Source organism: Chaetodon trifascialis, chromosome 19 (genome assembly GCF_039877785.1).
Source record: "Chaetodon trifascialis isolate fChaTrf1 chromosome 19, fChaTrf1.hap1, whole genome shotgun sequence".
In the NCBI taxonomy this organism is placed as follows: domain Eukaryota; kingdom Metazoa; phylum Chordata; class Actinopteri; order Chaetodontiformes; family Chaetodontidae; genus Chaetodon; species Chaetodon trifascialis.
In genome coordinates this window covers 5,943,288-5,962,264 of record NC_092074.1, presented here as the reverse complement: position 1 = coordinate 5,962,264, position 18,977 = coordinate 5,943,288, and the positions used below count along the sequence as shown (strand labels likewise).

The 18,977-nt window shown below is 41.3% G+C and overlaps 1 protein-coding gene and 1 pseudogene across 1 annotated transcript; one reads left to right on the top strand and one right to left on the bottom strand.

The window, feature by feature from the left end:
- Nucleotides 1-3,619: 3,619 nt before the first annotated feature.
- LOC139348100 (trace amine-associated receptor 4-like) lies at nucleotides 3,620-6,889 on the bottom strand. The gene is made up of 2 exons (XM_070988048.1): nucleotides 6,802-6,889; nucleotides 3,620-4,500 (listed from the first exon to the last, which is right to left on the bottom strand). The coding sequence occupies exons 1-2, from the start codon at nucleotides 6,887-6,889 to the stop codon at nucleotides 3,620-3,622; spliced, it is 969 nt and encodes a 322-aa protein (XP_070844149.1).
- Nucleotides 6,890-16,386: 9,497 nt separating this feature from the next.
- Nucleotides 16,387-17,306, top strand: LOC139348099 (trace amine-associated receptor 1-like; annotated as a pseudogene).
- The last annotated feature ends 1,671 nt before the right edge of the window (nucleotides 17,307-18,977 follow it).

Sequence of the window (18,977 nt, the reverse complement as noted above, 5' to 3'; positions counted from 1 at the left end):
GCAATTCCCAAACCATTTGAGAGAGCTACTGTTGCAGGCATGTCAGTTAGAAAAGCCTTTGGACATAATTATGCAAAATAGATCAACCACAGCCATCACTTTTCAACTTAATAAGTGGACACATAGTTAAAATGTTTGTACTGGGCTGAGTTATGAAACAAAACCACACATTTCTCTTGGGGCCATATCGTGCATAAAGAAACTTTTGTTGTTTAAACAGTTTTAAAGAGCAGTTTAGGATTTCTTTTTACTCTCTTTTTACTCTTCTTCACTTGAGCAATGAGCATCTGTCAGGTACAGTTGGATTGTTTTCAGCTTCACCAGTGACTCCTGAGGCACAAAATGGGAACAATGTTTGCCTCTTGTGCCTGAGGTGAATTCATAGGTGCATATATACCTACAGGAAACTGCTTTCATCAAAAATCAAGAACATTAAATATTTGTTGAAATGCTGACTGTGAGAAGAATGCCTTTCTGATACAACCTTTCCACAAGCAACTTGATATTTTCATGGTCTATGCAAGGACATGTATTTCTGTCAGAGCTCTGCTCTTGTAACATAAAGTGTGTACTGTAAGCCCTTTTCTGTTGACAGCTCTCCTACTTGCTGCAAGTAAAGGTCTTCTCTGTTCACAACATTGTCAATGTTCCCAAGATACATCACAGGGCAAGTATTTGTATGGTGGTGGTAATTAGGACTCAAACGCAGACTCAGAAGCAGAGTGACCGGATAACCATTTATTGCACAACAGTGGTTTCCAGATACTCCGATGAATGGTTGGAGTGTTCTGTGAGACGAGGAGGGCACAGGATCCAAAGGTGATGAGTGGATAGCGTAACGTATAGCATAGCTGTGATCAGTGTACAGGTGGATGAATATTGGCTGTAAGGCCTTACCGCCACGTGTTATCCTGCCCTGGTGAGAAACACTGTGGTGGCAGAGTGAGCTGTTGCTGGAGGCTGGTAGCGGGAACAGGTGGATCCACAGACGAGGAACATAAGAACATGTGAGATTTCACAAGGACGACAAAATCTATCTAATATGAAGTTAGATAGTATCTCTAGAGAACGCGTAAGGTAGCCGACTATACCACTGAGTGACGGAAATAATCTGGCGATGAGTCCTTCACAGTTCGCCGTCTTTATCCCATCCGGGATTGTGATTGGGACCAGCTGTGTCAGGGCCAGCTCCCAAACCCTGCCCAGAATTTACGTATGTATCTGAAATCACCACAACAATATTTTTAACAACCTCATTAAGATTTTCCCAATATACCCTTATCTTTGTACAATTCCAGAAAATAAGTGAGTGGTCAGCATCCATGCTCCTGCACAGCCTCCAACGTTGTTGCACAACAAGTTGCTTGCTTTTTATTTTGGGTGTGAAGAAAAGCAAATTAGATTTTTCCAGCAGAATTCTCTCCATATTACTGAGTTTGTGGATGTACATTGTGTTTCACACATTTGACACCATTCCTCCTCTGTTATGTGAATCTTTAACTCTGTTTCCCATCTTGTTTTTATGTAGAGTGTTGTTCCCCCCGCTATCCCCCAAAGCTTGGTAGAAAGCACAAGTGACCCTTTCTGTCCCTTTCTGTTTGTATGCGTCCACAATCACCCCAATCACAATTCTTGAACTTTCATCTGATTCCGACCTCATCTCTTTTGTAGTTTTGTAACTGCAAGTATCTAAAAAATTCCTTGTTTTCGAGACCATACTTCGTCTTTAATTCTTCAAAGCTCATAAGCTCACCATTTTCTGAAACTGTACATATTGTGGTTATGCCTTTTTGTGCCCATTCTTTGAATATTGGATCATATACCCCCAGCGTAAATTTTGAGTCATATGCAAACCACCTCAGTGTATGAACCCCTTTCTTTAATTTGTATTTTTCTGCTGTGACATTCTATATTTCAAGTGTAAATGCAACTACTGGATCCCTAACATGTCTCAAAGCCCCCACCACATATTTGTCTCTCACCAAGATCTGAATATGGTAACCCTGTATCTCCCTTTCCATTTCTTTACATTGAGACTCATAATCAGGTCTACACCAGCAGACCCTGGGGAGATTCTGATATTCTTTGAAACTTTAGTGGAGCAGCATTTAAAGCAGATGATATGGTATTGTTGAAATGTTCAACCATGTAATTTAAAGAGCAGTCATAGTTGACTCAAATGATCTCATAATATTACAAAACCTTTCTTCAGCCTTACCATCAAGGAATCCTCTTAGAGACAGAAATTCCCTTTTAATCTTTGTCAAGATTAGTTTGGTATCAAAAAACACACAGTGATGGTCAGAAATAGGTCATTCTAATACTGAAGTGTTGTTGATGTTGAACCCTGTTGTTAATACCAAGTCCAGAATGTTAACATTCTGATGAGTGGCTTCATTCACATGTTGGATAAGTTCAAAGCTGTCCAATAAATTCATAAGCTCCACAGCTTGTGAGTAATTCTTTTTGTTGATATGGATATTCACGTCTCTATTCAGGATTAATCTGTCATAGTTGTGCAATCAGCGCTGAGAATTCCTGCAAAAACACTGATGAATATCTTGGCAGTCAATACAATGTAATTCTGCTTTCAGCTCAAGAGTAATATATTCAAATGATTCACTCAGGTCAATGTCATTACACACAAACTGTTCCGAAAAAATGGCCGCAATGCCTCCTCCTTCCTGTTTTGTTAAAAAAACACAATTCGGAGGACATGCCTCTATTAGTACAGCTATACCAGTAGTGCTATTTACCCAGACATTTTAAACAAAATCACTATGGGCTTTAGGTTGATTAAATGCGATAAATGTGGGGTGGGGGAGCCTTCCTTACAAGCATGATGGTTACTACTTGAGCCACCAACATGTGCAGCCATTAAATGGTAACATAAGTCTTAGAATCCGTCATTTGATATTTTTCACTTTCAACAGTGTTCTTCAGCAGTAGGATGAGAGAAGGATTTAGGCTCTCCCTAACACACAATTTGCATCTCTATCCATAATAATGCATGATTATGTCATGTTTGAAGAGGACCATTGACACTATAAATAAAGTTATGGTTAAATGTCAAAAAAGAACTTAGCCTCCTCAAGCTTTTCACACATTAGTGCAGAAATTACAACACTTACAACACAAGGCCTAAAGTTTAGAGTATGTGTGCAGCACCAAAGTATATTGTTTGAAAAGTTTCTGAGAACTTATCCACTTATGTATTTCAATACATTTTATTTTATGACAAATATATTTTTGCAATGCTTTTAAATGTGTACCAGATGAAAGAGATTTTCAATAAACTGAAAGATGCGTTAGTCAGTATTATGTTGGATATTTTTTACTCAATGTATGCACCCTATAGCACCAGGTGAAGTTAGAACAAGCACAATCAGAATAAATATGTAGATTTGTACATAATGTGTTTAATCCATTTACATGATTGTATAAACTAACAGTTCATTATTATGCACATCTGTTTGTGTCGCAAGCTGTGTTTCACCCAATATTTTGTTTTCATACCATAAAAAAAAACAAACAAACAATGACATGCCTAATCTTTATTGCTCCAAATTTTATCAGCACTGACTCATCTGGTAGCTTTTTCTACACTCCAAAGAATAGGTCAAAGTAGTTTTGAGTTGGAAAAATCACCTTGAAATATTTTTCTCGATATGATTATTCTGAAAGCCGATCTGAACCAGCTGTAAAACAAAGCATAAATAAATGGATTTAGCATAGAATTTGACAGTGCAAGCCAGTTCAGACTTTCAATCACAGCAACTGGCACTGACACATCATTCAACAGCTGGAAGGAAAAACAGAGAAAGAAAGGAGACCAGCAGATCAGAAATACTCCCATAACAATTGCAAGAGTTTTAGTGGCTTTTCTCTCCATCTTACTGGCAGTGGCTCCAGACTTCGTGCCCTGGATGCTGCGTATCTGTCTCTGTGCAACAAGGAAAATCTTCAGGTAGATACAGAGCATTAAAATCACTGGGAGGTAAAATGAGAAAATGGGTCCGACAATGTTTCCAAGTAGAAAATAAATAAAACACTTTTCTTCACATTTTACCTGTTTTATTCCTGCTATTAAAAAGGCAATAGCAGCTAGAATTGAAACACTCCAGCTCACCAGGATCATGATCACAACAACATGAACATTTATCTTAGTTCTATATGTCAGAGGGTGACACACTGCATAATATCTGTCAATAGAAATAGAACATAAATTTAGGATGGAAGCTGTGCACAGTGTTACATCACAGCAATCTCGTACTTTACAAAATAAATGTTCAGAGTACAGACATGAATTTACAGAGAATTCCATGCTGAGAGGAAAAACTACAGCCCCAACGAGCAGGTCAGCTACTGCCAAGGAAAGAATGAGAGAGTTTGTAGGAGTGTGGAGCTGTTTAAAGTAAATGATAGAGATTAATACAAGAAGGTTTCCACATATTGTGACAACAGAAAATGAGCCGAGGACAACAAATAATAAAACACATACTGTGGAAGGTGGGATTGTTATTATATAAGAAACAATATGTATTTCATAACAGGAATGTAAGTCAACATGAGTGTGGTTGACACTGACTTCTGGTGCCATGGTTCTGGATTCCTGCAAATTAATTTCCATTAAAAATTAACAATATTTAAAATAGAGATAATTATGTTTATTTTAAACTGTTTAGCCCTGCATGACTGCAAAACTACAATAATAGTTCTGTAGATGGAAAAACAGATTTTTAGTGTCTGTCATACCTTTTAAATGCTGGAAGTAATTCACACATCAGTGTTGATGGATGTTCTTCATGACTGTGCCACTGGCCAAAATGTTTATTTTTTATCAACCCCTGTCTCATTTCCATAATAATGACGTATAACCATCCAATCAGATGTGGGACTTTTTTATCTTGTTGACATTAGATGCCAGAGCAACATACTGTACTATGGATGAGAATAACTTTTAAATCGTTTTGTGAGTCCTTTCTTTTCAGCAGAACTGCTAATATCATTGAAGTAGACATACTAATGTAGCACCCCACCACTGTCACTCTCTAAAATGGGAGAAATAACTTTGACCAGAATGATGGGGTGATTGGGTTCGGTGTTAGTTTAAGGTAGCTACCCGAAGGTTTACCTGATAGGGATGAACTTAGTTACACCTTTCCTATGACTGGTTCAAACAATCTTCACACACTTGCTTATAACATTAAAATTAACTGACCCCAGACAACATCTAAAAGTGAACAGGAGTAAAACTTTACTCAAACACCTCAGGAACACACACATTAAAATTGTTGTATATAAAGTTGATGTCCAAAATGGTCACCTTATGTGCCCTTTAAAGTGTTAACCACTCTTTGAAATACGCCAGTCTCAGTAACAAGTTATACCAATTGGCAACACAAATCACCAGACAAAAGTATTGTTGTAATTGAGTATCCAAAATTTGCAAAAACCTTAATATGACACTTAACATCTATCCAAAACAATGTAGATGGTTAATGCTCAAACAGTATAAATACAATGTGTTATTACTTAATGCGGGCCCACACACGCACGCACACACTCACACTTCATCCAAGAGGACAAAAAAAAAAAACGTTGCAGGCCTGTTAGCTGCTCCAGTACAGCTGTTGAAAATCCTTGATTTCGTCCAAACCCTTTATTTGCCACGCCAAATTACTTTATCCCTCACTTTTGAAAAACAAATATTAATTTAAATCCCTTTATGCAGGGCTGCACGGTGGCGCAGCAGGTAGTGTGCGTGCCTCACAGCAACATGGTTGGGACGGGAAGAACATGCAAACTTTGCAGAGAAGTTTGCATGTTCTTCCCGTGCATGCGTGGGTTCTCTCCAGGCACCCTGGCTTCCTCCCACAGACCATGCTCATTAGGTTGATTGGTGACTGTAAAATTGCCCCTAGGTGTGAGTGTGAGTGTGAATGGTTGTGTGTTTGTGCCCTGCGATCGACTGGCGACCGGTTCAGGGTGTACCCCGCCTCTCGCCCGCTGATGGCTGGGATAGGCTCCAGCCCCCCCGCAACCCTGAAAGGGATACGCGGTATAGAAAATGGATGGATGGATGGATCCCTTTATGCCCAAAAACATATTATATTCCCCCGTCATTTACCCCTGGGCTACACTAAGATCTTTTTCCAAGGCCACAAAACCAAAAGTTTCCAAGCCAAAAAAAAAAAAAAAAAGAAAAGAAAAAGAAAAAAGAAAGAAAGAAAATATATACAGTACCAGTCAAAAGTTCGGACACACCTCATTCAATTTTTTCTTTTCTTTTTTTTTTATTTTTTTATTTTCTACATTGTAGATTAATACTGAAGTCATCCAAACTATGAAGGTACACATATAGAATTATGTAGTAAACAAAAAAGTGGTGAACAAACCAGAATATGTTTTATATTTTAGATTCTTCAAAGTGGCCACCGTTTGCTTTGATGACAGCTTTGCACACTTACAGCATTCTCTTAGTCAGTTTAATGAGGTAGTCACCTGGAATGGTTTTCAATTAACAGGTGTCCCTTGTCACGAGTTAATTACTGGATTTTCTTGCCTTCTTAATGTGTTTTAGACCATCAGTTGTGTTGTGCAGAGGTGGGGTTGTTACAAAGGTCTATACAGTGAATAGCACTTGTTATGATTGTTATGATTCCTATTTACCTGTTTTGTTTTGGTGTATCCTGCATGCTGTGTGCCATCCTGGGCACAAGGTGGTGAGTGTATGTTCTGTTCTGTGTCTGCCCTTGTTACAGGTTACGGGTCAGGAGGCGTAATTGGCGGTGTTACTACTTAAGGGGGAGGTCGGTGGACCGTCCATAGACATAATATACGTAGACGCCTCATTGCGTGCTGGAACGTAATCCAGCGTCGCCGCCATATTGGGTGGGTCTCCGCTAGCACCAGAGCCAACCGAAATCGTTGTAAAGAGCGCAACTATGCCCCTATTTTATTTATTTATTTATTTTATTTTATTTAGCTTCCCAGCCCCAGTTACAAGCTTAACAGGATAGTGTAAGACGCTGGAATGACCTGGAATTTTAAAGCTAACTTTTCCAGGCCTTAAAAAAACAAGAAAGAAGGAAAAAAATGTAATGAGCAGGAGCTTTGTATGTATGTATGTATTTATGTATGTATGTATGTGTTAAAATCAGTGTATATCACAAACATCAGCAGTTTCGGTCCAGGCTATTATGGAATCTTTGTCATCCTAAAGCTGTGAACAGTTGTTTAAATTTAGACATGTCAGGCCAGACGGTGTGTGTGTGTGTGTGTGTGTGTGTGTGTGTGTGTGTGTGTGTGTGTATACGTGTGTGTGTTTGAAAGCAGCAGTGGACTGTGGGCCGACACACATGATGTGTTGGTTAAAAAGAAAAAACCTTCCTCGTTTGTTTTGGTGAAGTTTTATTCCAATACAACTGAGTATAAAAACTTACTCAAAGTTTAATACGCATGTCAACAGGTTATGTGAGATGTCTGGTTTTTGTGTGTGTGTTGTGTGTGCGCGCACGCGTGCATGTGCCTGTGCTTAACTTTACATTAAATAAACTCAGCGCACAAAAACAAAAATGAAGAAATTCTTGTTATTGGTGTGTACAGAAGGGTCATGATTTTGTGTGTGTGTGTGTGTGTGTGTGTGTGTGTGTGTGTGTGTGTGTGTGTGAGAGAGAGAGAGAGAGAGAGAGAGAGAGAGAGAGAGAGAGAGAAATCAAATGAACAATCAAACAGTTTCTTTATTAAAATATATAATTAATTCATTTATACATTTATTAATATACCATACCATATGTCTGTATTATGCTCTTTAACAAAGACAAAGTATTTCAGCATGAAAGCATTTGTTTTTAATGTGTGACAGCATCCTGTATCATAACTACATCTCTGACGTTTGTAACAAACCAAACCGTGTGAAAATCGGGTAAATATTAAAGGAGTTATGATGATTATAGTAGCTGGACATACACCTTCCTCCATAGAAATAAATGCACTGGGGATGCATAGGAGACCCATCCAAGATGGCAGCCGCGCTGAACGTCAGCTCCAATAGGAAGCATCAGTCAATGAGGCGTCTACGTATATTCAATTCAATTCAATTCAATTCAATTTTATTTGTATAGCGCCAAATCACAACAGAAGTTGTCTCAGGACACTTTCCATATAGAGCTGGTACAGACCAAGCTCTTTTATCTACAAAGAAACCAACAATTCCCCCATGAGCAAGCACTTGGCGACAGTGGCGAGGAAAAACTTCCTTTTAACAGGCAGAAACCTCGAGCAGAACCAGACTCTGGGTGGGCGGCCATCTGCCTCGACCGGTTGGGTGAGAGAGGAAGAGCAAGAGAGGGGGAGTGAGACAGACAGACAGACAGACAGACAGACAGACAGACAGACAGACAGACAGACAGACAGACAGACAGACAGAAAAGCAGTCAGAGAGAGAGAGAGAGAGAGAGAGACAGAGACAGAGAGACAGACATGCAGTCACAGTAACAGTGACAGTGGATGTAATAACAGCAGTAGCAGTTTCAGTGGATGTCAGGCAGGGCCAAGGCAGGAGACGCAGCTGAAATCCACAATCCAGATTCAGCCACTGTCCATGGGAACCTGCAAGACGACAAAGCACAGAGACTCCGGGGAAGGAGCTAAGTTAGTAACACGCCGTGGTAGGACATGAGAGCGTGCGGATGGAGAGGGACAGAAGGACGGAGGAGCTCGGTGTATCTTTGGATGTCCCCCGACAGTCTAATCCTATAGCAGCATAACTAGGGGCTGGTCCAGGACAAGCCTGAGCCAGCCCTAACTATAAGCTTTATCAAAAAGGAAAGTTTTAAGCCTACTCTTAAATGTAGAGACAGTGTCTGCCTCCCGGACAAAGACTGGAAGATGGTTCCACAGGAGAGGAGCTTGATAGCTAAATGCTCTGACTCCTGTTCTGCTTTTTGAGACTTTAGGAACCATAAGTAGACCTGCATTCTGGGAACGCAGTGTTCGAGTGGGGTAATAAGGTACTATGAGCTCTTTAAGATAAGAAGGTGCCTGGCCATTTATGGCTTTGTAAGTAAGGAGGAGAATTTTAAATTATATTCTAAACTTTACAGGGAGCCAGTGCAGAGTGGCGAGTATTGGAGAAATATGATCTCGCTTCCTGGTTTTTGTCAGAACACGTGCTGCAGCGTTCTGGAGCAACTGGAGAATATTCAGCAACGGATTTGGGCAGCCTGATAGTAAAGAATTGCAATAATCCAGCCTGGAAGTTAGGAATGCATGGACTAGTTTTTCTGCATCATTTTGAGACAAAATATGCCTGATTTTTGCGATATTACGTAGGTGAAAAAAGGCAGTCCTTGAAATTTGTTTTACATGGGAATGAGAGGACATGTCTTGGTCAAAGATAACTCCCAGATTCTTTACAGTGGTGCTGGAGGCCAGCGCAATGCCATCCATAGCTGCTATGTCATCAGAAAGTGACTTTCTAAGATGTTTAGGGCCTACTACTATAACTTCAGTTTTGTCTGAGTTAAGCATCAAAAAATTGCAGGTCATCCAGGTCTTTATGTCCTGAAGACATGCTTGTAGTCTAGTTAACTGACTGGTTTCTTCAACAGAACTTCAACCGGGCTCACTGCAGGACAAGAGCCCGGGTGGAGATGACCATAGGCCTGCCTGAAAGTGCCTACGTCACCTCAGGGTGACCCCTGAGAGGGCCTGTGATATCATTGCGGCATGTGTTGTTCTTCATAATATTGCCACTATTAGAGGAGAGTGACACCCTGCCCTACAAATTGAAGACCCTGATGATGACCCCATCCACCTGCCAACTATGCAGGACGGCAGAGCAGTCAGAGACACCATATGCCATAGTCACTTCAGAGATTGAGTCACCATCACTACCACCACCACCACCACCACCACCACCACCACCACCACAGCAGCAGTCAAATAAAGACACAATACACACTTCATTTGGTCTTCTTTATTTCCTACAAATAAAAGAGCTAGCTCAATGTTCCAATAGTTACCATCCATCCATCCACTATCTATACCACCTATCCCTTTCGGGGTTGCGGGGGGCTGGAGCCTATCCCAGCTACAATGGGCGAGGGTACACCCTGAACCAGTCGCCAGCCGATTGCAGGGCTCCAATAGTTAACATAATTAACATAATTCACCTGTGACCATGCACCCACCTCTAATTTGTGCTCCAGTATTTCAATTTCTAAATCTGCCTTCCTAATCTGGCACTCCAAGTATTGCATTTCTTTGTTGGTTTTTTGGATTTTTTTCAGCAGGTGAATTTTATAAATCTCTTTTACTGGTAACTGGGAATACATAAGGAGGACATTAAATTATACAGTTGCACATGAATTCCACAGAATGAACCTCTGGTGTTCAGTGAACATCCATCTCACTCTGTCAATCTGTGCAGTGGAAGTTGAGGGACTCTCCTGCTGCTGCCCAGCCATGCCCTGTTAAAAAGGATGAGAATGTGTTAATACTTCAGTGTAGGCTAAATGTCACACTCTATATTCCACCAGAATGTTAAGAAATGTAAATGGGAGAGAACTATCAGTAAAATATCAAGATGTTACCTCTATAGGCCTTTCTGGATCCCCCTCTGTAAAGGCAGCAGACAGAGTTTCTTCATGTTCTTCATCCTAGATGAGTGATATGTTTCAGTATACTTAAACTACCATTTGGCAAAATCTTTGGAGTATTGCCTACTTACAGTCACAAGGTCTGTTGTGGCATGAGGGGGCTCCACCAGGCAGATAGCACCATCAGAATCTGTTGGGACAAAAAAAAAAAAAAAAAAAAGACATGAAAGGGAAATAAATATTTTTATGAATAGGCTTAAAAGAGATATATAGGCCTAGGCATATTACATTTTATAAAGGCACTTATGTCTTGGGGGGCGAGCTCTGAAGATGAGCTCCCTCCAGGAATTCCCTCAGCCACTGGCCTTCCTAAATTCTGGTTTAGGGCCAGCTCCTCTGCCTCCGTTAGAGGTGGCGGTGCTGGGCCACCACCCGTTTTGCGGGCATCTGCCTTCTTTCTGTTGGCTGAGCAGAAGTCTGTGTTAGTTTAAATAGGCTTAATTATTTAACAGAATATGATATAGATGAGAAGACATTTATGTGTGTGAAAACAGCCTTATGTTGGGGATAAAACAACAGCCACTTAATATTTACTTTACAATGTAAAACATGATCAAAATTAGGTACCCCTATTAAATTATGCCGGGGTCTTACCTGTTTGAACAATGTTTTTATATTTCATCTTAAGCTGCTGCCAAGTGCGCTTCTCCCCCGCGGGATTGCACCTGCATGAAATAAATGAATGAGCTACCCTTCAAGCAGTTTTCCCCTGTAATATTATTGCGATTGCAAAGGACTGCATTTAAACTTACACACTGACCCGAGCAGCAATGTTTTCCCACGCCGTCTCCCTCCCGTTGCCATTGTGACTCATCGAATCGGGGCTCCATTGATGTTGGCTTTTTATAGTCATGGTGCACGCGCTTAACTCTGAGTTGACTTACTCTGAATTTATTGAACTAACCCAAATCACCTGTTCTGAAACCGGAAACTCTGAGTTTCCTATCTCAGGTAAGATCAACTCGAGGAGTTTGTTGAACCTCCTTTGTGAAACGGGCCCCAGGTTTGACTTTTGATATTAGGTTGTTGTGCTAATATGCTAGCACTAGCCACACACGCCGGTGTTTGTGCACTGTATCACTCTCAAAATTTCCCGCCGGAAATTTGACTATTATTCTTCTGTTGTTGAGTAGAAGTGCACAGAGACAAAACTCAATGATGTAAATGAAGAATTCCAATTAGACTGAATCATCATTCGTACACTAGAGAAAACATAAGAAAAGAAACGTAAACAGAATGTATTACCCAAACCATAACAAGGGTTATTCTCAGACATCATCTTTGTGCCCGTTTCCTCATTAAATTGGAGTCTATTATAGTTCTATTATGTCATTATTGGGATCAGTAAGTGGCCATGGATTTGTTTTGCTCTATTAGTTCTGTTATTGCTAGAAAACAAAAAGGCCCCAGGTTGAGGAGGTGAGAAGTGTGCTTGTGTGTGTGTGTGTGTGTGTGTGTGTGTATGTGCTTGTGAGAAAGACAGTCTAGGGACCAATAACAACACCATACATTCACACCTCTAATTGAAGGTTCTTGCATCACATCATCTAGGTGGAGACATAATAATGAAGCCATAAGTGGGAATTCGGATCAAATGCATTAAACTTTTGATTTTGAAAAATATGCTACCCATAGCAGTACAAGGCAAACAAACTGTAAAGCCAACTGAACTGTTCTGTTCTGTTCTGTTCTGTTCTGTTCTGTTCTGTTCTGTTCTGTCAAGTCAATTTAAAAAGGAACCTATGTTATCCACAGTACCTTCTCAGGCCTGGAGCTGGAGGTGGACTCATTTTACTTCTATTTTTCAGTTTGAGCATTCATAGTTACTGACTGTGAACTTCCTTCACCTCTCCTGACCCAGCTGGCATCATCATTCACATGCAGCTCAGTATGCACATCAATGCAAAAAACAACTGATTCAGGCAGTAGCACAGATGCTTCAGATGGTCAGACGATTCAGGCAGATCTTTTTATTCAAGGTTAGAAGTCTGGAAGGACTGACGACAACAAAATAACATTTGATAAAATAATTAATGTCACATCTCTTGTGATTGGGCCAGCACGAAAACCGAGGGAGGCAAGACTCAGTTAGTTCATATTAATTTCTGTATTTAGATTAACTGTAGAAACCATGTGCTCGGGAAAATGAGACACCTTCTGTATCTGCAACTGAAGAGCTGATGAAGAGCTGAGCAAATTTTACAGTATTGTTACTGTGTGAGTCCAGAAGCAATGACACACAACTCTTTCCACATTCATCCGGGGACAGGGTCACAGTGACTGATCTGCTGCTTCACTGTATATTCAATATCATTCCTTTTTTTGATCAATGGAAAATGTAGTTCAAAATAGAAAATGTTAAACATATTTTAGCCTGTTCATAACATGAGGTGGCAGGGATCTTGCTTCCAATAGACAAGCTCTGAGTCAAGTTTAACTTTCATAAGATACATTATCCCTCTAACATTATTTATTTTGATTACTTCCTAACTGAAATGATTTGCTTTTATCAGTACCTGTGGCAGTCGTGTTTGTACTGTAATGAACTAAAGTCATGTTCTACAGATGCCTGTTTGGACTTATGTATTCAATAAAGAGTGTGTGTCCACAAAACATCAGTCCAGTAAAAAGAAACACACTGCAGACTAAATTGATCTGATTTATCTTACTACGTATACTAGACAGATAAACAGAAACATTTCTTCAAAAAATCACTATGAAAGCTGTCAAGATTTCCATGGGAGTGGGGTTCATGTCTCATTCAGACACACTGAGACCATTTAGTAGAAAATCTTTATAAACTTCCCATTATAGCATTTAAAGCTACAAGACATTGTCATTGCTGTGTCGTTTGCAGAGAGAGGGCAGATTTGGCACAGGCCTTGGACGCAGGGCTGGCATTAAATACAGGGGAACCAGCCAGACTCTGGCCAATTACATTAGCCACCCAATATGGTGGTTTATAAGAAGTAGGAACAGCAAAGAAAGATTCTTCAGAAACTCCATAGCATCTTTGGTTGTCCACTTGTGGGCTCTGCCCTCATCAGTGCCCTCTGGAGGTTAGAGGGGACTTCAGAACTGTTAATTTTCAAATGCCTTTCAACTCAGTGTCGCAAGCTATAGATTTGCTAGCTTTGAATGACCATAGTGTACTGCAAACAGCAGTGCCACCATTTGAACAAACTTGCCCTGTCAGCTGTCAGTTGCCACCATTAAAGTAATGTTTGGATTTAGAATTAATCTCTGTATTTTCCCCTGTGGTTTTACTGTACACCTTGATGCCAGCCTAGTTAGCAACGTTCTTGACAACCTGCCCTAGACACAAAACTAGCACAGTCAGGCACATTCCTACCCAATCTGGCAACACTGAAATTGAAATAAATTTGTCAAGCAAGGTCATGTAGGTTGGGCAGAGAATCAGTTTGGTGAAATGAATATGGAATTGTATGCACCCCCATAAAAAAAAAAAAAATGAAATGTGCACACAGACCTACACACAGTTCATTGTTGTTCAACTTTGCTCTTCTGCTGTATGTTCCTCACATGCAAACAGGATGCAGTTACCCATTCCCAATTGGACAACAATTATAATAATGAGATAATAATAAATAATAATAAATTTTATTTAAAGGCACCTTTCTTGACACTCAAGGTCACTGTACAAGACATTTAGAAACTTTAAAAACATCGATGACAAAACAATGAAGCAATAAAACAATAAAAGGCAGCAAACAGGGTGTTAAGTGCAATAGGCAGTCTTGAACAGATGGGTTTTGAGCTGTGATTTGAAGTGGGTAAAAGATTCAATGTTCCTGAGTTGGGGTGGCAGTGAGTTCCAGAGACAGGGAGCAGAGCGGCTGAATGCTCTGCTCCCCATGGTGGTGAGACAAGCGGAGGGGACAGACAGTTGGATGGAGGAGGAGGATCTTAGGGTTCGAGATGGAGTGGGGATGTGGAGGAGATCAGACAGATAAGGGGGGGGCGAGGTTGTGGATGGCCTTAAATGTAAGCAGGAGGACTTTGAATTGTATGCGGTACTGAACCGGGAGCCAGTGGAGCTGTTGGAGGACAGGAGTGATGTGATGGATGGAGGGAGTTCGGGTAATGATGCGGGCAGCTGAATTTTGGACCAGTTGAAGTTTATGGAGAGATTTGTGAGGGAGGCCGAAGAGGAGAGAATTGCAGTAGTCCAGGCGGGAAGTAACGAGGCTGTGAACAAGGATGGCGGCAGTATGAGGGGTAAGGGAGGGGCGGAGGCGATTAATGTTTTGTAGATGGAAATAGGCAGACCGGGTTATGTTATAACGCCCAGGCTCTTAACTTGGAGGGAGGGTGAAACAGTGGAGTTGTCAATGGTGATAGAAAAGCTGTTGGTTTTGGATAAGGTGGATTTGCTGCCAATGAGGAGAACCTCGGTTTTATTGCTGTTTAGTTTAAGGAAGTTTTGGGTGAACCAGGATTTTATTTCAGAGATGCAGTCAGTAAGGGAGGTGGGCGGAAGAGAGGACGAGGGTGTGGTTGTGAGCTAGAGCTGGGTGTCATCAGCATAGCAATGAAAATGAATGTTGAATTTACGGAAGATATTGCCGAGCGGAAGGAGGTAGATGATGAAGAGTAAGGGCCCCAGGACAGAGCCCTGGGGCACGCCAGACGTAACGGGGGAGGGGATGGATTTCAGAGACTTGAGTTGAATGAACTGAGTGCGGCCAGAGAGGTATGATGTAAACCAGTCCAGTGCAGTGCAGTGTGAGTGATGCCGATGGAAAATAGCCTGTAGAGGAGAGTGGTGTGACAGATGGTATCGAAGGCTGCACTTAGGTCCAGGAGAATGAGGATGGTGAGGAGTCCAGAATCAGCTGCAATGAGGAGGTCATTGGTGATTTTGATGAGTGCTGTTTTGGTGCTATGTAGTGGGCGGAATCCGGACTGGAACTGTTCATACAGGTTGTTATGGGATAGGTGAGAGTGGAGTTGAGAAGCAACAGTTTTTTCAAGGGTTTTGGAAATTAAGAGAAGATTGGATATAGGATGAAGGTTATTGAAGTTGGAGGGGTCGGCACTGGGTTTTTTTCAAAATTGGAGTGATGGCAGCAGTTTTGAAGGACGTAGGGACAGTTCCAGAGGTGAGAGAGGAGTGAATGATGGCGGAGATGAGGGGGACCAGGGAGGGGGAGCAGGCTTTGTCAAGTTGGGTGGGGATGGGGTCCAGTTGGCAGGTGGATGGCTTGGATTTCTGGATGATTTCTGAGATTTCTGAAAAAGTGGGGAGATGGAAGGAGGCGAAAGGGTGTGTGGGTGGGTAAAAATGATAGATAGATAGATAGATAGATAGATAGATAGATAGATAGATAGATAGATAGATAGATAGATAGATAGATGTTGATAAGTATTAAGGTTAAATGTGACCAAGATGAGCCATCAGCACTAATGCATTGCCAATCTTTTAACAGGGTTTAAGAGGTTTGATAAGAAAAATAACCAGATTTTCATTTCTTTAATTGATACTGTTGAAACTGTATATTGTTTCTGACGCAAGTGATATATGTATGTATATGTGTTTTCTAGTGCAATTTTCTCTATATTGTTAATAAGAAGAATTGTATTGAATTGTCGGACCCCTAAAACATGGAACCAGGTATCACTGTCAACAGGCCTGCCATTGGGACTGACATACATCCCTGCTATGAAATAGATAATTTCTGATAAACACCCCTTCCACTGTATGTGTGTTGCATTATTGTCTGTTGTCACAATATGTGGAAACCTTCTTTTTATAATCTCAATCATTTACTTCAAACAGCTCCACAATCCTACAAATTATCTTATTCTGTCTCTGGCTGTGGCTGATCTGCTTTTTGGACTTGGAGTCTTTCCTTTCAGCATGGCCTTCTGTTTCAGCTCGTGTCTGTATCACGAGGATTTATTTTGCAAGGTACCGAGCAGTTTTGATATATCACTGAGCACATGTTCAATTCTGATTTTATATTTTATTTATTTATGTATTTCCATTGACAGATATTATGCTGTGTGTCAGCCTCTGACATATAGAACTAAAATAAACCATCATGCTGTTGTGATCATGATCCTGCTGAGCTGGGCAGTTTCTGCTCTAATTGGAACTGGAGTCATAATTGCTGGATTAAACAATGAAAAATGTGTGGAAAGGTGTTTGATGTTCTCATTGAAAACAACTATTGGACCTATTTTATCATTTTACCTCCCAGTGATCATACTGCTGTGTATCAACCTGAAGATTTTCCTTGTGGCACAGAGACAGGCATGCAGTTTCCAGAACACAACTGGTCAGAGCACAAACTCTGGAGCAACCGTCAGTAAGATGGAGAGAAAGGCCACCAAAACTCTGGCCATTGTTTTGGGAGTTTTTCTTTTATGTTGGACTCCTTTCTTTCTTTGTATCACCTTTGTACCTTTGAGTAATAATTCAGTACCAGTTACTGTGATTGAAACACTTAACTGGTTTACACTCTCAAATTCAATGCTCAATCCCTTTATTTATGCTTTTTTTTTTTTTTTTTTTTTTACAGCTGGTTCAGGGCAGCTCTTAGAATGATCATTTCTGGGAAAGTATTTCAAGATGATTTTGCTAACTCAAATTTGCATTTTTTAAAAATTTTTATTTAACCTTTATTTAGCCAGGTTAGTCCCGTTGAGGTTAAGAATCTCTTTTTCAAGGGAGACCTGGCCAAGATGGTCAGCAGCAAAAACACAAAGTTGCAGACAGAGACACACAGGGAGACAAAGTACAATTCACAATCACTAAAATTTGCATAAAGAAAAGCTATCAATAAATCAAGACGAGTGTTTCTGAGAGTAATTTGTACAAACGGTCAAGCTAAAAACATCGACATCCCATAGAAACTGCTTCCAAGACCTTCATTTTAGATTTCAAAACATTTAACGACACGAGCTCCTTCAGTTTTAAATCATTCTGCAACAAATTCCAGGCTGAGGGTGCAGAATACCCAAAAGCCCTTTTCCCATTTTCAGTCTGAGCATTTGGGACAGATACAGCATAAAGAGGTCCTGAGAACGCAGTGAATACTGCCTGGTGTTTTTCTGCGTGATGAAAACACACAGGTAATATGGAAGCAGACCAAGAATTGCCTTGTATATAAAGGTGTACCAATGTAGGAGCCTACGGGTCGCCAGGGGGGGCCATCCTACCCGAGAGTACAACTCACAGTGATGAGTCAGTGCTTTACAATTTGTAATGATGTTATGTGAGTACACACACCGAGACCAGAAGAAGGTGAACTCTCAGGGATGGCTTGAGAGAATACAAAACTACGGCAGGTAAATTCAACAGAAGGTTTATTAACAAAAAGTGTCCACAAAAACGGGTAAACGAAAAGCGAGAGCACAAAAACACTCTGCAACGTCCAACTAAAGGTGTCCTCCAAAACGGGAAAAACTAAAGGCGAGAGCAAACAAACACTCTGCACAGAGCAACTAAAGGTGTCCACAAAAACGGGAAAAAACTAAAGGCGAGAGCAAACAAACACTCTGCTGGAGGCTCCAACTCCTCTCACGACCGAGGCTAGGCTGGGCTGAGGGCTTATCCACAGGGCAAAAGGCTCCTGGAAGAGGGCAGACAAAAACACAGGTCAGAATGGACCGGACGCACACAGAAGAAAAAGTCTACTGACAGAGGAACGACAGACTACCACGGAGGTAAGCAGGTGGAGCTTGACTGGCAGGTGCAGCCTTACTGCACGGTCCTGGACAGACAGGGGGAGACAAACAGACAAAACACACTGGGGAAAACAGGGGAAAATGAAACAAAAGGGAGAGACACACTGCCAGGTCCTAACAGTACCCCCCCCTCAACGGACGCCTCCTGGCGGCCCAGACGGCCTATCAGGGTGGGAACGATGGAAGTCAGCGATGAGGGTGGGGTCGAGTATGAAGGAACGAGGCACCCAGGAACGTTCCTCCTGATTCCGGGAGAAGATGAGAATGTCGTCTAAATAAAGACGCAGCGGTTGATGAAGTCACGGAGCACATCGTTCACCAAAGCCTGAAAAACTGCCGGCGCGTTGGTGAGGCCGAATGGCATCACCAAGTATTCGTAGTGGCCAAGGGGCGTGTTAAACGCAGTCTTCCATTCATCACCCTCGCGGATGCGCACCAGGTCATATGCGTTGCGCAGATCCAGCTTGGTGAAGAGGTTGGCTCCCTGCAGAGGCTCGAAAGCAGAAGAGATTAACAGCAACGGGTATTTGTTTTTAACAGTTATGTTGTTCAGCCCCCGAAAATCTATGCACGGACGAAGAGTTTTGTCTTTCTTAGCGA

What these genes read in the sequence shown, in the direction of transcription:
- LOC139348100 (XM_070988048.1), bottom strand. Translation starts at nt 6,889, where the DNA reads ATGGCGGCGACGCTGGATTACGTTCCAGCACGCAATGAGGCGTCTACG. An exon ending in TCCACCGACCTCCCCCTTAA is followed by an intron (nt 4,501 to 6,801) that starts GTAGTAACACCG and finishes CACCTTCCACAG; the next exon opens with TATGTGTTTTATTATTTGTT.